The sequence below is a fragment of the Nuphar pumila genome, chromosome 16, assembly GCF_984573655.1.
Source record: "Nuphar pumila chromosome 16, dmNupPumi1.hap1.1, whole genome shotgun sequence".
NCBI lineage: Eukaryota > Viridiplantae > Streptophyta > Magnoliopsida > Nymphaeales > Nymphaeaceae > Nuphar > Nuphar pumila.
The window spans coordinates 57768340-57789914 of NC_143264.1; the positions used below are offsets into that span (position 1 = coordinate 57768340).

Genomic DNA, 21575 nt, shown 5'->3' on the forward strand with positions numbered 1-21575 from the left:
AATGAAATCAATTTCATATCAAGAGAGGTCTTTTTTTGCTGCTAAACCGCTTAAATTAATTCATTCTGATGTTTGGGGTCCTGCCCCTATTGCCTCCAAAGGAGGATACACTTATTATGTTATTTTTGTGGATAATTACTCCCGCTATACTTGGATATATTGTCTCAAACATAAACATGAAATATTTGAGAATTTTAAATTTTTTCATAAGTTAGTTACAAATCTTTTAAAGTCCAATATATCTATTTTTCGTTCTGACTCAGGGGGTGAATACATGTCTAATGACTTTCAACAATATCTAAGAGAAAATGAAATACTTCATCAAAGGTCATTTGCATTACACCACAACAAAATGGTTTGGTCGAAAGAAAGCATCGACACAGAAGAGAGATCACTAGAACTCATCTCATATCTAAAAGTGTTCCCAAATATTTTGGGTTGAAGTTGCTCTCACCTCTGTATATCTTATAAATAGACTACCTTTTTCAAAAATTCAAAACCTTTCACCATATGAAAAAATTTATAATGTTTCTCCTGATTATCCTAGATTATGGGTGTAATATCGCGTATTTTCACACTTAGTTAAATTTGAGATTTCTCGAAAATTTGGCTAAGTCTAGGAGAAAAATCGTTTGAACCTCGATTTTAGATTGATGTTTTTGAGTCTGGGTTTGACCCAGGTCTTATCAACTAGGTCTAAACGAACCAATCGAAATGTGAGAAAAAAAATTATTTTTTACCTTTAAATTCAAGCAAAATTCGAGCAAAATTTAGGTTATTTTCGGGCGAAATTTAGAATTTGATATTAGTGTTGCATGTCGTTGGATGCGTCTCAGAATTCTGAGCGCAACAGTGTTTTACTTTCCTCAATTCGGGTTCTAGTTGGCCCGAAAATCATATTTTTTTGAAAATTTAGCAATTTGTCGATACTGGATCCGAAACTGGATCGGATTGGATCCAAGTCATATGATCTGAATTATTATGAATTCGGATCTTATTTAAGACCTACTTTAATCTGGGATAATCCAGATTTTGATCCAATTTCATTTTGGATATGGATTTGGATTTTTAGATCCGGATCCAAATTCTTGTCCAAAAACAATTTAGCTTTAAATTCAGTTTAACACTTTAAAATAAAGTTAGTTAGGGTTAAAAAGACTCCTAGAGTAATTAAACTAACTTTGGAAATTCAAAATTTATTTAATTAGTTATTAATTAATTAATTATTAAATTAATTATTAAATTAATTTTATTAATTTCGAAAATACAGTTTAGGGCTGAGTAGGACTCCTTATTCTTACTTAAGAGAGGCTATGAGAGTTTTAAAAGAATTGGTAAGTTAAAATTAAATAAATATACCAAATGTGGAAAAAAGTCAACATGGGAAGTTTCTAAAAATTTGGAAACTAGGGGAGAGTTCTCATACCTTTTAGAAAGGGATGAAGAAGGGGGAACGTCACCCCCTCTCTCTCACTTTATGAAAGAAAAAAAAAGGGAAAGGGGAAAAGAAAGAGAGGAAAGAAAGAAAAGAGAAAGAGAGAAAAGAAGAGAGGAGGAAGAAGAAGGAGATCTCCTCATCTCCAACCGTCCGGTGCTTGCAACCAATCTTTTTTGTTTTTCTTTCAATCTTCGGTTAAGGTATGGGTTTCTCTTTTGTTTCAAATAGGGTAAGGAGCACAAATTCGTATTCTATGCAATATTTTAGAAAAAAAATATATGAGAGAAGTAAGTCTGAGTATTTACTCCTATAAGGGTTTGATATCCCTATCTTTCGAACTATATTTTGGGAAAAATATGTACTTTTGAGGATCTTGTCCGTGGATCCCTAAATCAGGATAGATTCACATCTTTATAACATGCGCAAATCAGGTCCAGTTTTAGAATATGTAAGATCGTGGGGGTATGATACAAGAATAAGCATTAGCATGCATACTTACTAAGATGCATACATGAGCATGGGTTATTAGCTTATGGATTCATGAAACGTATTCCAGATTTTGATTAGTTATATAGATACATAATAAAAAGAAAACCTGTGTGTTCTGATTTATGCGTGTGGATAAAACGATATCAGTGTAAGCTATTTCCTGGTTAAACCAGAAATCGTGTCCTTGTTTTATAATTGAGAACATCTGTGTTAAGTGGTATGTTTATCCTCTTTGGAGTATTTGTAGAAAAAGTCTGGATGCAAAGGCCTGTGCAAGCCTGTGGGGCTATGAGGTGTACATGGCTCAGCTGGGGTCTGGTCAGGCTGAACCAGACCCATCTTCGTACCAGCTGGACACCTGGCAGCCCAGCCGAGTGGGTCGGTTGGGGCATGCCAGGCCCTGTCAGGCCTAGTCCAGCCCGGTTGGACTGGTGCAAGCTGGGCAGCATCCTGCCAGGCTTTGACAGACCTGCCAGGCCCAGCCGAGTCGGCCCTGGCAGGTAGTTTTTTTTTTGAAAAAAAAGTAGTAAAATTTTCTTTTTGGGTCTGGGCTGGCTGGCAGCCCAGCTGAGTGATACTTGGTTGGCTGCCAGGCCTTGGCAGGGTGCTCACTGGCCCAGCTGGGCGTGTATAGTGACTGCCAAGCTCAGCCGACTAGGTCAGCTGGGCTGGAGCCAAGTCCCAGCCGACCGTCAGTAGGCTGGGTGCTGGATCAGTCTTCCTTTCAAAAAAATATATAAATAAAATATATATGCGGTTTGGTATGGACAGGCCCAAATTTTCTGTTTATGAAAATAAATTGGTTAGGCTATGCATGCTAATATTACAAATTATGCTAAGTGTATTGGGCTTAATCATATGCATACAAAGGGGTGATGTTCCTTATGTGATTAAACTTGTTGTGTGATACTTATTCGAAATTGTTGTTGCAAGCAGGCTTGTGCATGTATATATACGGAATTTAGGTGCTTTTGCAAGATCAAAATGGCATGAGTGTTCGCACGTTTTAATTGGAATAATTCATTAATGAAATCATGCATTTGTCAGGAATTGTACACTGAATGAAAGTTAGAATCTAATGTGAGTGTGTGAACTCATGTACACGCCTATGAATATTATAGTTACTCGCACATCCTCTTGAAGATGGCATAAATGAATGTACTTTAAGAGGCATTTAAAAGTGGATGCATATTGGCATATGATTCATGATTTTTGCATATGAATGCATCGATGATCAAATGGATCATCCTGAGCTGTGTGAGCCTTGAGCATGTATTGCTCTTTGTTTTAAATTATTAAATGCATTGCAAAAATCAAATGTGATATTATTGCACTGTTTCATGTTGCCACTAGTTGTGGTCCCGTGAAGAGCTTGACATGTTAATTTGCAAGCTTATGTTATTAATTTTGCATGTTGATTTGCAAATGTAAAAGAGATGAATTAATAACAAGATAAAAGAAAGTAAAGAACAGTGTAATTTATGTTTTTTTGATGTCCCTTCTTTAGTGTGTGAATCTTGGATATTGCGGTTTTGGAGAAACTGTGAGGATACTAAAACTCCATGTGCGTTGTTGTTGCCCCTGAACTCGATATTGAGGTTCTCCTAACCACGATTTTAGAAAGAGTCTGTCACTTTGCCTGGGGGTGGTGTGTAGACACAACTGTTGTTTTGATATACCAAAAAAAGTGGCGCCAGTGGATACTGATTTCCATGGTGTCTCTGACATTGGATGCTGATTTCCAATGTTCCGATGGATGGTGTTGTTTCCTGATATCGATCGAGAGCAAAGTTTAGAACCCAGTAATAAAATACAACTTGTGTATTAAGTTACCCTGGGGACCCTACTTGACCTCGGAGATTTTACCCGTTTGGAGTATCCGCGAGCAACGGTAATTAAAAAAAAGAAACTTAAATTATGTGCATTTAATATGGACATGCATATAAAAAAAACTCTAATAAAAGATAATAATTTATTCATACATTGCACTGAATCATGCATATTACTGTTATACATTAGATCATGCATATTTATTTGTTTCCTTAATTGTAATATATTGACGAATGCATAATATTGTTCTTTAATGCATGTTAAATGTCTTTAGTGCTTATATTGTGACCTCTGTTGTTATTAAATGTTCTCTCATGCTTAATAAATGTTCTCTATTGCATGAATAGTTAATTGAATTATGAATTTGTCATAAATGCGTCCCTCTAAAATTTTGCATGAATCTTATTTATGTTCTTTTTACTTATTTGATTCATTAGAGGGACCTGTACGCATGATTCTTTGGATTCTGATACCCTACTTTTTGTGTTTTTCGCAGCCTCAGATGCCTAGTGGGGTGACCTGCTTCTGAAAAGAGTTACGAGGGGACCACACGACTACATGGCAGATTCTTTGAATGGCGTGGCTTTTTCCTTTTGTCTTTCCTTTTGCTTTCTTTACTTTTAATTAATTATGTCTCAGACTCTTTACAATTGAATAAATAAAGTTTGGTTTGGTATGAAAGATGAGTATAAGATTCCTTGTGGTGGTGGTGTTTAATTGTAAGGTCCTGAGTCTTTGGGAATGTTTTCGCACTTATTTAAAAAAAAAATTGTCACTTTTTCTTGGGTATGAGTTGGGATCGTTACAATGGGTCTTTGGGTGTAAATGCTTTGTTCTCATCCATAAGAATGATAAATTATCTCCTAAAGCAATTTCATGTATATTATTAGGATATGGAGAAAGCCAAAAAGGATTTAAGTTTTATGATACTAAAAATAAGAAACTTTATATTTCTATGAATGCCACATTTCTAGAACAAGAAAATGATTTTGACACTGTCTCATAAAAAGATGAAAGTGAATACAAGTTTTTAGAAATATCCCTACTAAATGAAGATATTAATGAGATAACTTGCAACGAATCTCAAACTACTGAGCCCCACGATCATCCAAATGTCATTCAATATCAAAGAAGACAAGATAATGAACAATGAAGTGCGTTTGATAAATATTCAACAATAGAAGAACAAGAAAACACAAGAATTAGGCACTCAGAAAGACCACGTAGAGTTCCAGATAGATTTGTGTCATATGAATCTTTTGAACCTCACTATAGAGCTTGTTTAGTAAAACTTTATTCATACTTTGAACCTTCCATGTTTAATAAAGCAAAGGACTATCCTGAGTAGAAAAATGCTATGACTGAAGAAATTAGAGCCTTAGAAAAATCTCAAACTTGGGAATTGTCTGATATACCAACCAACAAGAAATCAATAAGATGTAGGTGGGTTTTTAAAGTCAAAACTAAAAGTGATGGATCCCTAGAGAGACATAAAGCTAGGTTAGTAACTAAAGGATATGCTCAAGAATATGGTATTGACTACGATGAAACAATTGTTCTTGTAGCACATATGACTATTTTTAGAATTCTCATAGCCATAGTCTCTGTTAGGAAGTGGCTAATTTATCAAAATGGATGTTAAAAATGCATTTTTTAAATGGTAATTTAAAAGAAATATATATAGATCCACCCCTTGGATATAATGTTCCTAAGAGAAAAGTTCTATGCCTTAGAAAAACTTTGTATGGTCTTAAACAAGTTCCAAAAGCTTGGTATAATCGCTTTAGTTTTGTTATGCTTAAGCTTGGATATACTTCTTATTATACTGACACTGCTTTCTTTGTTAAGAATTCTGTTGCAAGTATTGTTATTTTATTACTTTATATTGATAACATGATCATAATTAGAGCAAATAAAAAGAAAGTAGATCAAGTTAAATTTATTCTTAAGTAAAGTTTTGAAATGACTGAACTTGGTTTTTAGGTCTGGAATTATTGATGACAAAAGAGTAAATACTCCTGAAGTGATAAATGCAAAGATAAAAATTGTTGATGGAGAACCTACTTGACATATGGGCAGATGATTGGAGCATTGACATACTTGACTATTACTAAACCAGACATAGCGCAAGCAGTTCACATAGCCAGTCAATTTCAACACTCTCCTACCTCTGTGCACATGAGGGTCGTGATGCGTATTATTAGATATTTAAAAAATCCTGTTTCTAAAAGATTATTTTTATCTTCTTCTCTTAATTTAATTACTTATTATGACTCTGATTAAGGGGGGAGAGACCCAAATGACAGACGCTCAACTATTGGTTTCTATGTTTTTGTAGGAGATTCCATAATATCGTGGAAATATAAAAAACAACATAAAGTATCTCTATCCTCTATAGAAGTTGAATATCTGGCAACTACTATGACTGAAATTGTATAGCTAAGGCGTCTTCTCAAGGATATGGGAGTAATTGTGACAGAGCCATCAAGATTATGTGGTGATAACAAAAGTGACATCTATATTGCTGGAAATCACATTTTTCATGAGGACACTAAACATGTTGAGATGGACTGTCATTATGTTCGAGAAAAGTTTTTGAAAAGAACTATTTCACTGTCATATGTGACTTCAGAATACCCGCTTGCAGATTTCTTTACCAAAGCCTTGTCTTTGCCACGGTTTCATTTCTTGTTGGACAAACTTTCGATTATCCCACCGTAAGTTTGAGGGAGAGTGTTAATGTAAACATATATGTTTACATATGTTAGTTAGAGGTATTTTAGTCTTTTTACATGTAAATCTGGAACTAACGTATTTTATCTTTCTTTATTTTTTTATTCTTTCTTTTTAGAAAATGTAAATATTCCCAGCCAAGAGGGCTTTTTGGGAACTAGGATAGTCATTGGAACTCTACCCAACGGCTAGATTTCTAGCCGTGGCTCTTTAGTGCCTCTCCTTTGTATATAAAGGGGTGAGACCCCTCTCTCTTGTTATGCATTCTCAAAGGGATTATTCCCCAAAAATATCCATTATTTTTATGTGTTCTCAGCCCTTAGTGGCTCATTCTTGTGTTTACATGTGTTGACCCATAAGAGGTCATATTCACTAAGTGTTCTCTTGCCCATAAGTAGCACACACATTGGATTTACAACTTGTCATTAGAGTACAATTGGATTAATGATGATGCACACTGCAAATCATAGCCTGCTAACATGGCGGTAACATGTATGCAATGTAACGAAACAAGAAAGCAGCAAATTCACTTTGTTCAACTTCTTAAGACAGAAATCAAAGTTTACTAAAATATGATCAATAAAATTGCGACAATGCTTACACTTGCAAGAAAATTGGACATACATATTTCAAATTGGGTGTGGTTCCCCAACAAGAAGCTACGGTATACCTGATTTAAGTAGAGTGAACTCAGAAGCCACAGAAACTGTTATGGAAAGTCCAAGATTGCTTGCCAGGTTTAGGACCTTCTCCTGTGCGCCAAGTGGATTGACTTTCACAAGATGTTTTAGAACAAGTTACAACAGTAACCAATCCAACAGCATATATTTTCAAGATATTGGAACCCTAAATATGTTAAGACACGTTCTTACTTGCACCCATGTTGGTAATTATGCACATTTCTCTTTCAACAGCTAATGGCAGAAGCAAAGACATCCATTCTGAAACTGCATGCACATTAGTCAGTGTCAGAATTAACAGAAGCATATAGAAAAAGAAAAACTGTCCAAATGAAATCTCTGAAGCTTGTGTGAAAAACAAAAGCTGTCCATCCAACTTGATATAAGACAGAAAAAGGTGATGGAACTCCCATACTCAACAAACAAGAATACAACACCTAACCACCTACACCATATAACAAGGCATTAAAACACATATAAACAAACAAATAAAAAAGAAACAAGCAAAGAACTACATAAAAAAGCATTTAAATGGCCCAATAAGTACATGACCCCAAATTACTTTATAAGCTAAACACCTAGCACAAGGGTAGAGCAAACAGCTGTGTAATGAAGTAACACCAAGAAGATGGGTCCCACCGGCACCAAGGTCACAAGCACAAGAGTGCACAAATGAGCCACTAGGGGCACACACACAATGGCCACTAAGGGCATAAAAGCAACAGTCACTAAGGGCACAAAGTAGAATTACAAGAAAGCACACTCAACACTTTAAAATAATAATTTTATTAAGGGATCAAAATGCACAAAGAATGCATAATACAAGGGGGGTGAGAATCCCCTATATATAAACAAAGAGCAGCCCAAACTAACTGTTACGCTAGTCTAACGGCTAGAAATACTAGCCGTTAGATTAGTATCCCTAGCTAAAGTACAAAATAAAAAACAAACAAATAATAAATTTGAATTACAAAAAAATATATGTATATACATATATACACTATACATATACATATATAAATATATATATATGTGTGTGTGTGTGTATGTGTATGTGCATGTATAATATATGTAATATCTTGTGTTTTTACACTTAGTTAAATTCAGAGATTTTAGAAAAATTGGTTGTGTTCTAGAAACATTGAAAAAATACTCGATATTAGGTAATGACATTTGAATCTGAGCTTGGCCCAAGTCTCATCAACAAGACCTAAACGAGCCAATTGAAACATAATAAAAACTTTTATTTTTGACCTTTAAAATCAAGCAAAATTTAAGTTAAATTCAGGCAAAATTCAAGTTATATATCAATAGATGTGCCTCAAAATTCTGAATTCAACGATATTTTATTTTCTTAAATTTGAGCTACGGTTGGCCCGAAAATCATTTTTTTTAAAAAAGGCTCGTCTCGATGAGACCGGGTCTGGATTGGATCAGACTAGATCCGATCTGTATGATCCAAGTTAATATGGATCTGGACCCAATCCAAGACCCATATTAATTAAGATCTGAACCAGTTCAAGATCCATATGGATATTGGATATGGATCTAGATCTACATCCAATATTCAGGTCCAACAAAATTCAAAGCTTTAAATTCAATATACAGGTTTAATTTAAGGAAATTTGAAGTTAAAAAAACTCCCAGAGGAGTAAGACACCCTCTAAGAACCTTATGGACATTTATTAATTAATAATTAATTAATTATTAATTATTTAATTATTAATTATTAATTATTAATTATTAATTATTAATTATTAATTAATTAATTATTAAAATTTAATTAATTCCAAATTTCATTTAGATATGGTAGTTAACAAATAATTAGGGTCTCTAGAAGAGTCCAATTTGGTTGAGTAAACAAAACTAAAAAGGTAAGTAAGTAAAAAGAAAAGAAAAAAGTAAAAAGTGGAAAAATCAACATAAAGAGATTAGGAAAGGAGGGTTGGAGATAGAGTCCCATATGGGAAAACTCTATCTCCCAGCCCATATAGGAAGCCCTAGAGGGGCATCACACTCTAGAGGATTCCCTCCTCTATAAAACCTCAAAAAAAAATGGGAAAGAAAGAAAGAGGAAAGAGAAAGAGAGAGAAGGGAAATCGTGGGAGAGGAAAAAGAGAAGAAGAAGACCCTCTTTCACTCCGAATATTTTTTCCGATCTCTTTTTCAAACTTCAACAAAGATATGGGTTCTTCTTTTGATTCGGATGGGGGAAACAGTCTAAATCAGATTTACGTGGGGGTTTTATATGGAAACCATGAATCTGATTTTTTTGTGCATGTTCAATCAATGTATTGATGCAGGAGAGTAGGAGCCATGGAGTTCAATGTATGCATGGCTTGTGTTATGTATTTCAGATTTCAAACTTTTGATTTCAGGATAAGAACATGCTTTATACATGATTGTGCACATATATATATATATATATATATATATATATATATATATATATATATATATATATATATATATATATATATATAAACGAGTGGGGGCTCGGCCAGGGTTACCCTTAACCCATGACGGACTGGTTTGGATCAGATCTGATCCAAACTAGACCTGTCACAGGCTTAGCAAACTGATTTTAATTGTATTAGTGTGTGTTTTAATATATATATATATATATATATATATATATATATATATTCGTATATTCAGATCTGCTGAAACATTGTTTTTTTCTATGTGAATCTCACCATACTGTATTCAAACACAACCGACTCGAATTAGATTTGTCAAGTGAGGAAACACTTATGCTGACTATCCCCTCAAATAGTCATTAGTACAAGAACATAATACAGTTCATTTTAAAATTTCTTTGAGAGAGTAACCAAGTAAGCTTATGGATTTTTGTTTATACTTGATAATATAACATTTTGATCATCCTGGTTACGTTGAAATTATGTAGATCCTAATGGGAACTTGAGCTGGCCTGGGTCTGATATGAAAATTTCACAACAAATCCCCAGCTCCATATACTTTTTGGACTCTGTATCAGACCTGAATTCTGATAGAAAGTCTGTTATTATCAGCAAACCCTGACCCTGTAGGGTTCGGTACTGGTCAGATCTGGGTCACACCCGACCCATTGACAGTCTATGTAGAAATCATTTCAAATTTATATGGTAGTTCAGATTTCGTTTGGCCTGGGTTAAACCTCGGTAGGTCTATAACTTCTTTTATCATCTTGTCATTTTCTATTACAGATGGGAAACTGAAACCAAACGGATTTGGGATTCTGTGTATTTACTAGCTCGATCATCACAATTTTCAATTCCTACTGCATCTAGATCAAAAGAGGAGTAAGAGAAAGAGTAAGGGGATCGAGAGGGAGACGTCGTTCGATCACGGGAAAATTGACAGGTAACCCTCTCTCTTCCTTGTTGTGTTTGTTTTATGGAAGGAGAGAACGGCACTGGCAACCATAAAGGTTGTCGGCGTTAGTCAGACAAGAGAGAGGCTGGCAACCATAGGGTTGCTGGCATTTTCGTATAAAGGAGAGAGGGGCGAGAGACAGAGGGTGGCATCCTCTGTCTCAAGCATCGACAACCAAGGGATTGTTGGTGTCGCCCACCGAGATAGAGAGGGTGAGAGACAGAGGATGGTGCCCTCTGTCTTAGCCGTCGACAACCTCCTACGCCATCGTAAAGAAGAGAGGGCTTGATGGTGGGTGGGCACCCTCTATCCCAGCCGTCGGTTGTCAGCATCCTTAATTGTGGAAGAGAGAGAGGACAGGCGAGAGACACTAGTTAGAATCCTGTCTCAGCCGCTAGCAACCAGGAAGTTGTTGACGTCCACGTCGTGAGATAGAGGGGGGCACCTCTGACTCAATCAACAAAAATTAAGTGGTTGTCGGCATTGCTTAGCCAAGAGATAGATCGACGGACTAGGGGAGTGACCCTCTATCTCAATGATTTTTGTAGACCATAGACTGACTCGGTTCGGGTCTAAACTAGACCGACTTGGCCTGGGTGCGATCATAGACCAAGTTTAGTTGGTTTGAAACCAATCCAACACAGTCTAGGTGCGACCTAGACCAAACTAGGGTCAGGGTTAAACCTCGGTAGGTCTACAATTTGCATTGCATTCACTGCATCATAGCTATTTATTCTTTTTGTAACTTGTGTACTGCATCTAGATCTACATACTAGATTAGTTTATCATATGAAAACGAAAAAAAAAAATAAAGTAAAAAGAAAAAGACGTTGTGCCATTTTCTTTGATAGTCTTATAGTTTTTTTTGTTTACTCGGTTTTGACGCCAAGGAGTTTGCTAATTGTTTTCAATGTCAGGTAGTTAGTTGGTGTTAAAGCAGATTCGTGATAGGTTATTGAGTTAGTTTAATTGATTTAATTAGTTTAGTGTTCAGCTTAAATTAGAAGTCGGTCAAACATCATGCATTTTCTTTTTTTATTGCGAACAGCCATAGGCGTCTTTTTGAATAGCTAGTTATTAATAATGGTCTTGTTGTTTTAAATTCACCATAGTTAGATAGTTTAATATCAAGTCTTGGTACAGTAATTTAGTTAGTTTTGATTTGCTGCAGGTCATTTGATGTCAGCCCAGAATCTTGTTGGTTTGAATTTTTGTTTTGCATGAATGGCAATTAGTACATAGGAGCTGAGTCTTCTTAAGCGTCGTTTCCCTTGAGAATAGGGTAGCTTGCTTATTTTAGTATCTTCTTGATGAGTATTGTTGTAGATTAATGGTTATTTAATTCTGTTGAAGATGACTAGGGTTTCACGCAAATCAAAAGAGAGAGAAAGAGAGAGAGAAAGAATCGTTACTTTCACATTAGGTCTAATCTCACTTAAATAGAGAGATTAGACATAAAATAAGCATGTACAAAAATACCCTTTGCTACAATGAGAAACTACGATAGACCCAACGTATTAAATAATTACGAGACTATCCTTGGTACGGTGACTATTTCTCAACACTCCCCCCCTCAAGCTGGAGCATATATATCAATGATGTTCAGCTTGTCACAACACTTTGAAAAACTTGAACTAGCCAGGGGTTTTATGAAAACATCATCAATTTGGTTTTCTGAAGATATGTGCTTGGTACAAATGTACCCAGTTTGTACCAAGTCACGTACATAGTGACAATCCACTTCAATATGCTTTGTCCTTTCATGAAACACTGGGTTATTAGCAATATAAGTAGCAGCTCTATTATCACATATCATCTCCATAGGTAATGAGACTTTTACTTGGAGATCAGTCAACACAGATTTAACCCACATCATCTCTGCAGCGGTCTGAGCCATAGCTCGATACCCTGATTCAGCGCTCGACCTAGCAACAACAGTTTGTTTCTTACTTCTCCAAGTAACCAGATTTCCTCCAACAAACACACAGAATCATGTTGTTGACTTTCTATCAACAACCGACCCTGCATAATCCGCATCTGAGTAGACAATAACATCTAGAGAGAGATTTTGTCTAAACCATAGTCCTTTGCCAGGGGATAACTTTAGATATTTGAGGATCATCATTGCAGCCTCTCAGTGAGCCTTTGTAGGTTTGTCCATAAACTGACTTGCTCACGGCTAAAGATATATCAGGTCTTGTTACAGTCACATATAATAGCTTGCCAACTAAGGAACAATAACTGCTAGTGTCCACATACTCTGATTTTTCATCAAACAGGTGAGCCTTAGGATCCATAGGAATCCTTGCAGGTTTGAAACCTAACATCCATGTCTCCTTTAGCAGGTCCAAGACATATTTTCGTTATGACAAAACCAATCCTTATTTACTCCTTGCAACCTCTATGCCCAAGAAATATCTGAGTGGTCCCAGATCCTTAGTTACAAAGTGTTTCTACAGGTGGGACTTGGTTTCAGAGATGTCTTTTTCACTGTTGCCTGTGATTATAATAGTTAAAATATATCATGCGTATGGATCTGGATCCAGATCCATACGCATGGCATATTAAATGAAACACACATGCTAAATTCATCTTCATTAATGGCATCCTTGTAATATCTCTGATATTACAAGGCTCGTTGTATACTCCTTGTATTTTATAAATGTTAGGGTTTGGAGGTCGAGCAAGCTGTGTGCCGCCCCAGCCGATTTTGCATTTCTCTCTCTCTCTACTTTCCTGTGCAGGCTCTTGCAGGCTGAACCACACATACGAGATCGAAATCTCACATGGTATCAGAGCTTTCCCTGGTTGCGGAATCCTATTAGGATTGTGTTCAGCGAGATCACAGGTTTTGGCTTGTCTTCCTCTCCCAATCTTTTCCCTTTTTCATTTTCCGCTTTTCCCCTTTTCATTCTCCTCTCTGACTGCAGTCTCGTGGGAATGTTACAATACTTGACCTTTACCAGACCTGATATAGTTTATGTTGTCAATCAGGTATCCCAGTTTATGCATGCTCCAACAGAGGGTCATATGGAAGCTGTGAAGTGCATTCTACGCTATTTAAAAGGAACTATAGGAGACGGACTTGTTTATCGCAAGAACGATAATTTGCATAGAGGACATGAACTCATCACTTATACAGACGCAGATTGAGCAGGGATCCAGATGAGAGACGATCTGTCTCTGGATATTGTGTATATATTGGACACAATTTAGTGTCTTGGAGCAGCAGAAAACAAAAGGCAGTGACACGATCGAGTACAGAGGCTGAATACAGATCGATGGCTGCAGGCACGGCAGAAGCCACATGGATTAGACACTTATTGAGTGATCTTGGGGAGACAATTATTCGATCATTTCTTCTATGTGACAATCAAAGCCCAATAAACAATGCATGTAATCCTATCCAGCATAGCAGAACGAAGCACATTGAGATTGATCAACATTTCATACGACAGAAAGTCGAGCTGAAGGAGATAAAACTACGTCATGTTCGAACAGAAGATCAAGTGGCAGACCTGTTTACCAAGGGGTTTGTAATAACCTCAAATTTTGTAATTTATTTATTTAAATTTATTTGAAAACAACGAGTATTTTTCTAAATTTGGGTCTCGGATCCGTTACCGGATCCATAATAGAACGTGTAAATAACCCACAATGGGGTATTAAAACTATACTTATAATAGTTAAATAATTAATTAATAGTATAAAAGAAAAGAAAAACCGAGTATTTAAGGTTGGATCCGTGTTTGGATCCAAATGGATCCAACATATGGATCTAAGATCCATATAATGGCCTTTATATCCATATTCATAATAAAACTAATAATATAATATATAAATAAAATTTAAATTTTTATTTTTTTTATTTATCCGAGGATCCACAGTTGGATCCATTCGGATCCAACTGATGGATCCATATGGTTGGGGGTCGGGTTACGGGCCTCGGGTCCGGACCCGAGCCGCACCCCCTGTGTAACCCTTTTAAAGAAAGGGGCAACCCGATAGGGTTGCCCGATAAGGTTGTAGCAGAGCAGAAAAGGGGAAAGAGGGGGGGGTTACGCAGGCGTAACCGAAACCCCCACCCATCTCGGCAAGAAAAGAGGGGGGGGTTCGGCGATAAATGGGAAGTGGAAGAGGGGGGTCTCACCCTCTTCTCTCTCTCTCTCTCTCTCTCTCTCGTGTGGGCGAGCATTGGGGAGGTGGAAGATCGCCGGAAGGCTGCAGCCACCGCAGGCCACGGCAGCCCCTTTTGTTGTCTCTTCCCTTGCGTGCGACCATCACGACACCGGAGCAGTTGAGGCCGGTGGAATAGCTCGTCTCCTCACATCAACCGCAACCCCCAAAACATCGGATTGTAAAGGTACGGGTTTTTCCTCTTGATTTCGAGTGGGAAAGAGGGTGCAAATTTTGTTTTCCATGGAATATTTTAGGAAAATCGTTAGAGGGGCAGATTTGGGGGTTTGAGTCGTCGGAACCCCAAATCGTCAGTTTTGTGAAATTGGAGGCTATGGGTTATACTGGTACCTTATTGGGTGGGTTGAGGATGCTATCGAAATTAGTTTTGTGGCTGATAGGTTTGTCTAGCAGAAGTTTTCTCCACGACCGATAGTCTAGTAATCTGATTTTCAGTTTTTTTTTTAGGATTCGAGTTGCACATGTTGAGATTGTGTGGCTGGTTTGGTATTGTTTAGCATAAGTGGGGTCTATCGTGATTTTGTGGGGTATTTGTTCCAAGGATGTGTAAGGGTTTGCAATACACTCCCTATGAGTGGACTAAATCATTGCAAAACCTTAGTTCTGTGTGTATGCTGAATATCATAAAAGGTTTTTTTAGTAGGTACTGATTTTAGGAATCCCAATTCTTTTAAGAGTTTGTCTATTCTATTGGAATGTATATGACCTTGTGTAGTATATAATTAGACATGTGCTTGCTGAAATCAAAAGTTGTCCAGATCTTTTATGGTTTTGGCTACATTCATTCATTTTTCAATAGACCAGTTCATTTAGATATGAAATGGGGATTAGAAATTCTGCTTTGTCTATACTAAAAAGGGGTGTGTTATTTTTATTATCCTGCATATATATATATATTGTAATGATCCAAGTTATCTGGTCTTTTATTAATAATATCGATTACTTGATCTTTTTTTTATGGTCTTGCATATTCTGTTGTTTTGAGTAGGCTGCATTTCTGTGTTTTGTTTTAGCTGCTGTCAGTGAAGAGATGAATAAAAATAACTTAGAAGTTATGATTATTATGCCTGCAAACTGAAAACCTTTTTGGTATGCTAATGCTCATTCTTATCAAATACTCTGATATGCTTGTTGGGTCTGGAAGTCTAAACCAGTCTGTTTTTGGGATGCTAGATTAGACCATGTAACCTGTACATTACATTCCACCCATCCAGTTAATATACATCATGTTATGTTATTTTCTTGTAAGTAGAAATACCCCTATTTAATTGTAAAGTGCATAATAGTCATTCTTTATATGAAGGCCAAACAAATTTTAATTGGGGGACCAGACTTAACATATGTCCAGATTGTCTGACTGCAACATATACATACATGCTCGGTTGGTTATGTAGGGGGGCTGCATCTATCATTACCCCATTATTGTACACACACACACAACAGTTATACCGATTTTATAGTGTTACCCTGGTTATATTTTATCTCATGACCAACATGTGTATAATGGTTTCTTGTTATATGCTACTTTATGTTCAACATATGTAAATGTTCTGGTTATACTTTATCTCGTGAACAATATATATATGAATGTGACTACCTTTGCAAAAATATGTTTCCAAGTTCAGTGTCCTAGAAAGATTGTACATGGTTTACTAAGATTGTGGTGTATGATTGGTGAATTGTTGACTCGTGTTTTGGGTGACTTTTCTACATAACTCTTTTTGGTCCAGTAACCAGTGCTAGAAGCTTCTGTTTGGTAAGCCAACATGGTCTTGGTCCAGGCCGCCCAGTGTTCACCAGTGCTACTTAGACCATATGCCTAATATTCATATTAATTGTCAACCTTCAAAATTCTTGGAGAAAGTTTTGGTGCAAGGGTTGTGCATTTTTATCATAATAAAAAGAAATCTTAGGACACCAAATCTATCTTGATTTATGTTTATGTATTTTGTTCATGCCCATTTACATGGTGATCAAGATACGTAGGATAGCTTATGCTGCGTTACTAATGGTAACACTTGGCTGTTTTCTCATGCATGAGTCTACATGGAATTGAAGTATGTCTACATGCGAGTGGTTGTATGAGTGTGCACATAGCCGTTGTACGTGTGTATTGCAGGGAAAGCATGCATACAAATACTCAATGAAATCATGCCGTTGACATGAATATGCAAATCCGGGGGACACATGCAATAAATATGAGACTGCGAATTCATATGCATGCATATGCTTATCATTGTTTAGTGCGCATTTTTAATTGGCATGCATAAATGTACATTGTGAAACATTCAAAAGTGATGCTTTGTGGTATGCTATTCATGGTTTTTGCATGTGGTGCATCGATGATAAATTGGATCATCAGGGGCTGGGTGAGCCTCGAGAACTAGTTGTTCTCCGTTTTAATTGTTTGTGATGCATTGCAACAAATCAAATGTGATATTGTTGTTTTACCGCACTGTTCTATGTTGTCACGGGCTGTGGTCCCGTGAAAAGCTTAGCATGTTGATGTGCAAGCTTATATTATTAATTCTGCATGTAAATTTGCAAATGTAAAAGGAAATGAATTAATAACCAGATAAAAGAAAATAAAGAACAGTGTAATTCACTTTCTCCTTGATGTCCCTGCTTTAGCGTGGGAATCTTGGATATTGCGGTTTAGGGGAAACCGTGAGGATACAAAAACTCCGTGTGCGTTTTGTTGCCCCTGAACCCGATATTGAGGTTCTTCTCCTGGCCACGGTTTTAGGGAGAGTCCGCCACTTTACCCGGGAGTGGCGTGTTAGTCACAGCTGTGAGTTTGTTTTGGTATACCAAGAAAGTGGCGCCAGTGGATGCTGTTTTCCCTGGTGTCCCCGACTTTGGATGCTGTTTTCCAAGGTTCCGATGGATGGTGCTGTTTCCTGATATCGGTCGTGGGCTAAGTTTGGAACCCGGTAACAAAATACAAATTGTGTGTGAAGCTACCCCGGGAACCCTACTTAACCTCGGGGATTGTACCCGTTTGGTGTATCCGTGGGCCACTGTAATTAAAAAGAGGAACTTAAGGATGTGTGCATTTAATAGGACATGCATATGGAAAGAGGAAAACTTAAATGGAAGATAATAAATGGGTCATGCATTGCACACAAATCATGCATATTCCTGCTATGCATTAGTTCATGCATATTTACCTGTTCACTTAGTTGTTTATGTTGATCATTGTATGATGTTGATCTATTTTACATTTAATTGCCTTATTGATTAAGTTATGATCAATGTTGCATATTTCGTGTTCCCTCCTGTTAACTGTTTAATTATGCATGAATGGTTAATGGACTTAAGAATTGAGTATAATTGTATTCCTCAAAATATTACATGGATCTTATTTATGCTCTTTTTCTTATTTGATTCATTAGGGAAACTTGTACGCAGAATTCTTCGGATTTCTGACCCTCTTATTTTATTGGTTTTTCCCAGGCACAGGTGATCAGTGAAGTCGACTAGCTTCTGAGAGATACGAGGGTCACATTTGTTTCAGACGACTTCACTTACGGACAGAGTGGCTCTACTGTTATTTTCTTTTAGTTCTTCTGATTTCCTGCAGTTTGATATTTCATTTTTGACATGGAACATATTACTCTTATTGATTCATTAATAAAAGAATTCAGTGGATTGGTTATGATTGATAAATGTAAGTTGCTTTGTGGTGTGTGGTTATCCAACTGAAATTGGAACTGTAGGGACCCCAGGTCTCTGGGAAGTTTTCCGCGACTCTTTTAAAAAAAAATATTCCGCATTTTTCAAAGGTAGGAGTTGGGGTCGTTACAGGGTTAACAGGACGTCAATTTTGGTTATTGAAGAGCAAGTTGTAAATGCTCCAAAATCACGTACAACTTGAGGCAGGGTGTTAAAATATATCATGCGTATGGATCTGGATCCAGATCCATACGCATGGCATATTAAATGAAACACACATGCTAAATTCATCTTCATTAATGGCATCCTTGTAATATCTTTGATATTACAAGGCTCGTTGTATACTCCTTGTATTTTATAAATGTTAGGGTTTGGAGGTCGAGCAAGCTGTGTGCCACCCCAGCCGATTTTGCATCTCTCTCTCTCTCTCTCTCTCTCTCTCTCTCTACTTTCCTGTGCAGGCTCTTGCAGAGCTGAACCACACATACGAGATCGAAATCTCATAATAATATAATCAACATATACTACCATAACCATAATCCCTGAACAAGTCTTTTTAATAAAAAGAGAGTGGTCTGAAGCAGATCGAACAAACCCAAATGCTGACATGACCTCAACCATCTTAGAGAACCACGCACGAGGACTCTGCTTGAGACCATAGATTGTCTTGTTCAACTTGCAAACCTTCTGACACTCCCCGCATGTAAATTGTCTCCTCCAAGTCTTCATATAGAAAGGCATTTTTCACATTAAGCTGACAGAGAGACCAACCATAGTGCACGACGACTGACAAAACAAGACGAATAGTCTCAAGACGAGCAACAGGAGAGAATGTTTCAAAGAAGTCCACCCCATAAGTCTGAGTATAGCCTTTTGCAACCAGGCGGGCCTTAAACCTTTCAATTGATCCATCTGAGTTATACTTAATAGTATATACCCATTTACAACCAACAATATCAGCCTCATGTGGAGGATCAACTAAGTCCCATGTTCTCCGAGAAAGCAGTGCATCCATTTCATCCTGCATGGTCTTCACCCATTTGGGGTCTAGAAGAGCTTGATGATAATTTAGGGGAACTGATGTAGCAGATAGTGCTAATACAAAATTCTTCATATTTTCACCAAGTCTTGCCTCAGAAACAAACTGAGAAATAGGATGAAGTGTACATTGTCTTTTGCCCTTTCGAAGAGCAATAGGTAAATCACCATCAACAATAGGCTTGTCAGTAGGGTAGGAACACTCACCTCAAGAGAAGCTGATGGCAAAGGCAGAGAGTTGGGTGAAGCTCGATGTGTGTACACCACAGGAGGATTTTTGTAACGAGACGGAACCAAGTTTGGAACGAGAGGCTCAAGACAGACAGACTCTAATGGAAATGGAGGAACAGAAAGAGGAAAGGAGTCACCTTGGCTAGCATGTAATCTTGGAGAGGTACTAAAAAAATATGGGATAGACTCAAAAAATGAAACATCTGCACTGACATACTTTCTCTGGGAAATGGGATCATAACAATGCTATCCTTTTTGGTGTTTGGGATACCCAACAAAAACACATTTTATAGACTGGGGTGACAATTTATCTCGGTTGGGACCAAGTTTATGAACGAAGCACATACAGCCAAACACCTTTGGAGAGATAGGGAATAGTGGAGCTTCAGAACTGAGAATTTGAATGGGAATATGATCCCCCACAGAGGTTGAAGGCATACAATTTATTAGGTATCCCGCAGTTAGACCACATCTCCCCAGTAAGATGCGGCATATTAGACTGAATCATGAGGCAACGGGCAACATTTAGAATGTGTCTGTGCCTGCACTCTGCTACTCCATTTTGTTGAGAGGTATGGGGACAGGAAGTTTGAGGTTGGATTCCAAGTTTTTTGTAAAATTGTAATAATTCAGAGGATTTGAATTCAAGAGCGTTGTCAGTGCGAACAACTTTGACGCAAGAATTAAACTGAGTTTTTATTTCAATAATCAAAGATTTAAGAATAATGAGGGCTTCAGCCCTATCTTTTAACAAGAATACCCAAGATAATCTAAAAAAATCATCTACAATGACTAAATAATAACGACACTTAGAACGACTAGGAATTCTACTTGTACCCCAAACATCAATATGAAGAAGATCAAACAAATTTTGACTTGAAGGACTCTGATTAGACGGAAATGAACTCCTATGATGCTTCCCAAGCTAACATGCTTCACACAGCAGAGTAGAGGATGGCAAGATATGAGGAATAACTCTACGCAATTTAAGTAACGGAAGATGACCAAGATGATGATGCCAAAGCAACGGACTAGAGGATGACTCAACTGCCGAATAAACAGAGCCAACAGGTTGGTGTAGATAATAGACTTCACCTTCCTCATAGCCTCCACCAATCGTCTTCCCCGTCAGCAAGTCCTGAAAAGTGCAACAAGTAGGATCAAATATTACTCTACAATTCATATCTTTTGCAACACGACTAACAAATAACAAATTTTGAGGGAACGAAGGGGCATGGAGAACATTTGATAACTGAAGAGTAGGGGAAATGGGGATATTTCCCTGATCAACAATGGGAGAGGAACTTCCATCGGCAAGAACTACCTTTTTATGGTTAGCAACACTATTTAAAGATGAAAAATCACATTCATTTCCACACAAATGTCTAGATGCCCCTGAATCAATAATCCACTGACTACATTGGGAAGATAATCCATCACTGGCAGAACATGCAACATCAGCCACGGGGGAACTAGACGGACGATGCGCCAACAAATCATCATACTCAGCATGAGTAAGAGTAACTGAATCACTAGGAGGAACAACGGGAGACTCGGGTTTGGCGACTTGAGCTGTAGGAACAATTTTAACTGAAGGTGCAGGAGATCTTCCATTAAATGCCCAAATCTCCGGCAATAGGTACACTGAAGCTTGCCTCGTCCTCATATGCCTCGACCATGTCCACGACGACTGACAAAACAAGACGAATAGTCTCAAGACGAGCAACAGGAGAGAATGTTTCAAAGAAGTCCACCCCATAAGTCTGAGTATAGCCTTTTGCAACCAGGCGGGCCTTAAACCTTTCAATCGATCCATCTGAGTTATACTTAATAGTATATACTCATTTACAACCAACAATATCAGCCTCATATGGAGGATCAACTAAGTC

General features: G+C 37.3%; 1 protein-coding gene across 2 annotated transcripts in view; it reads right to left on the reverse strand.

The window, feature by feature from the left end:
• LOC149813271 (propionyl-CoA carboxylase) overlaps window positions 1-21575 on the reverse strand; it is a 216146-nt gene that overhangs the window by 155257 nt on the left and 39314 nt on the right. For both annotated transcript variants that reach the window (XM_089990900.1, XM_089990899.1), the window contains exons 5-6: window positions 7363-7437; window positions 7161-7262 (exon numbers count right to left, since the gene is read on the reverse strand). In XM_089990900.1, coding sequence (XP_089847026.1) covers window positions 7161-7262; window positions 7363-7437 — 177 coding nt within the window. The remainder of the gene's footprint in view (window positions 1-7160; window positions 7263-7362; window positions 7438-21575) is intronic.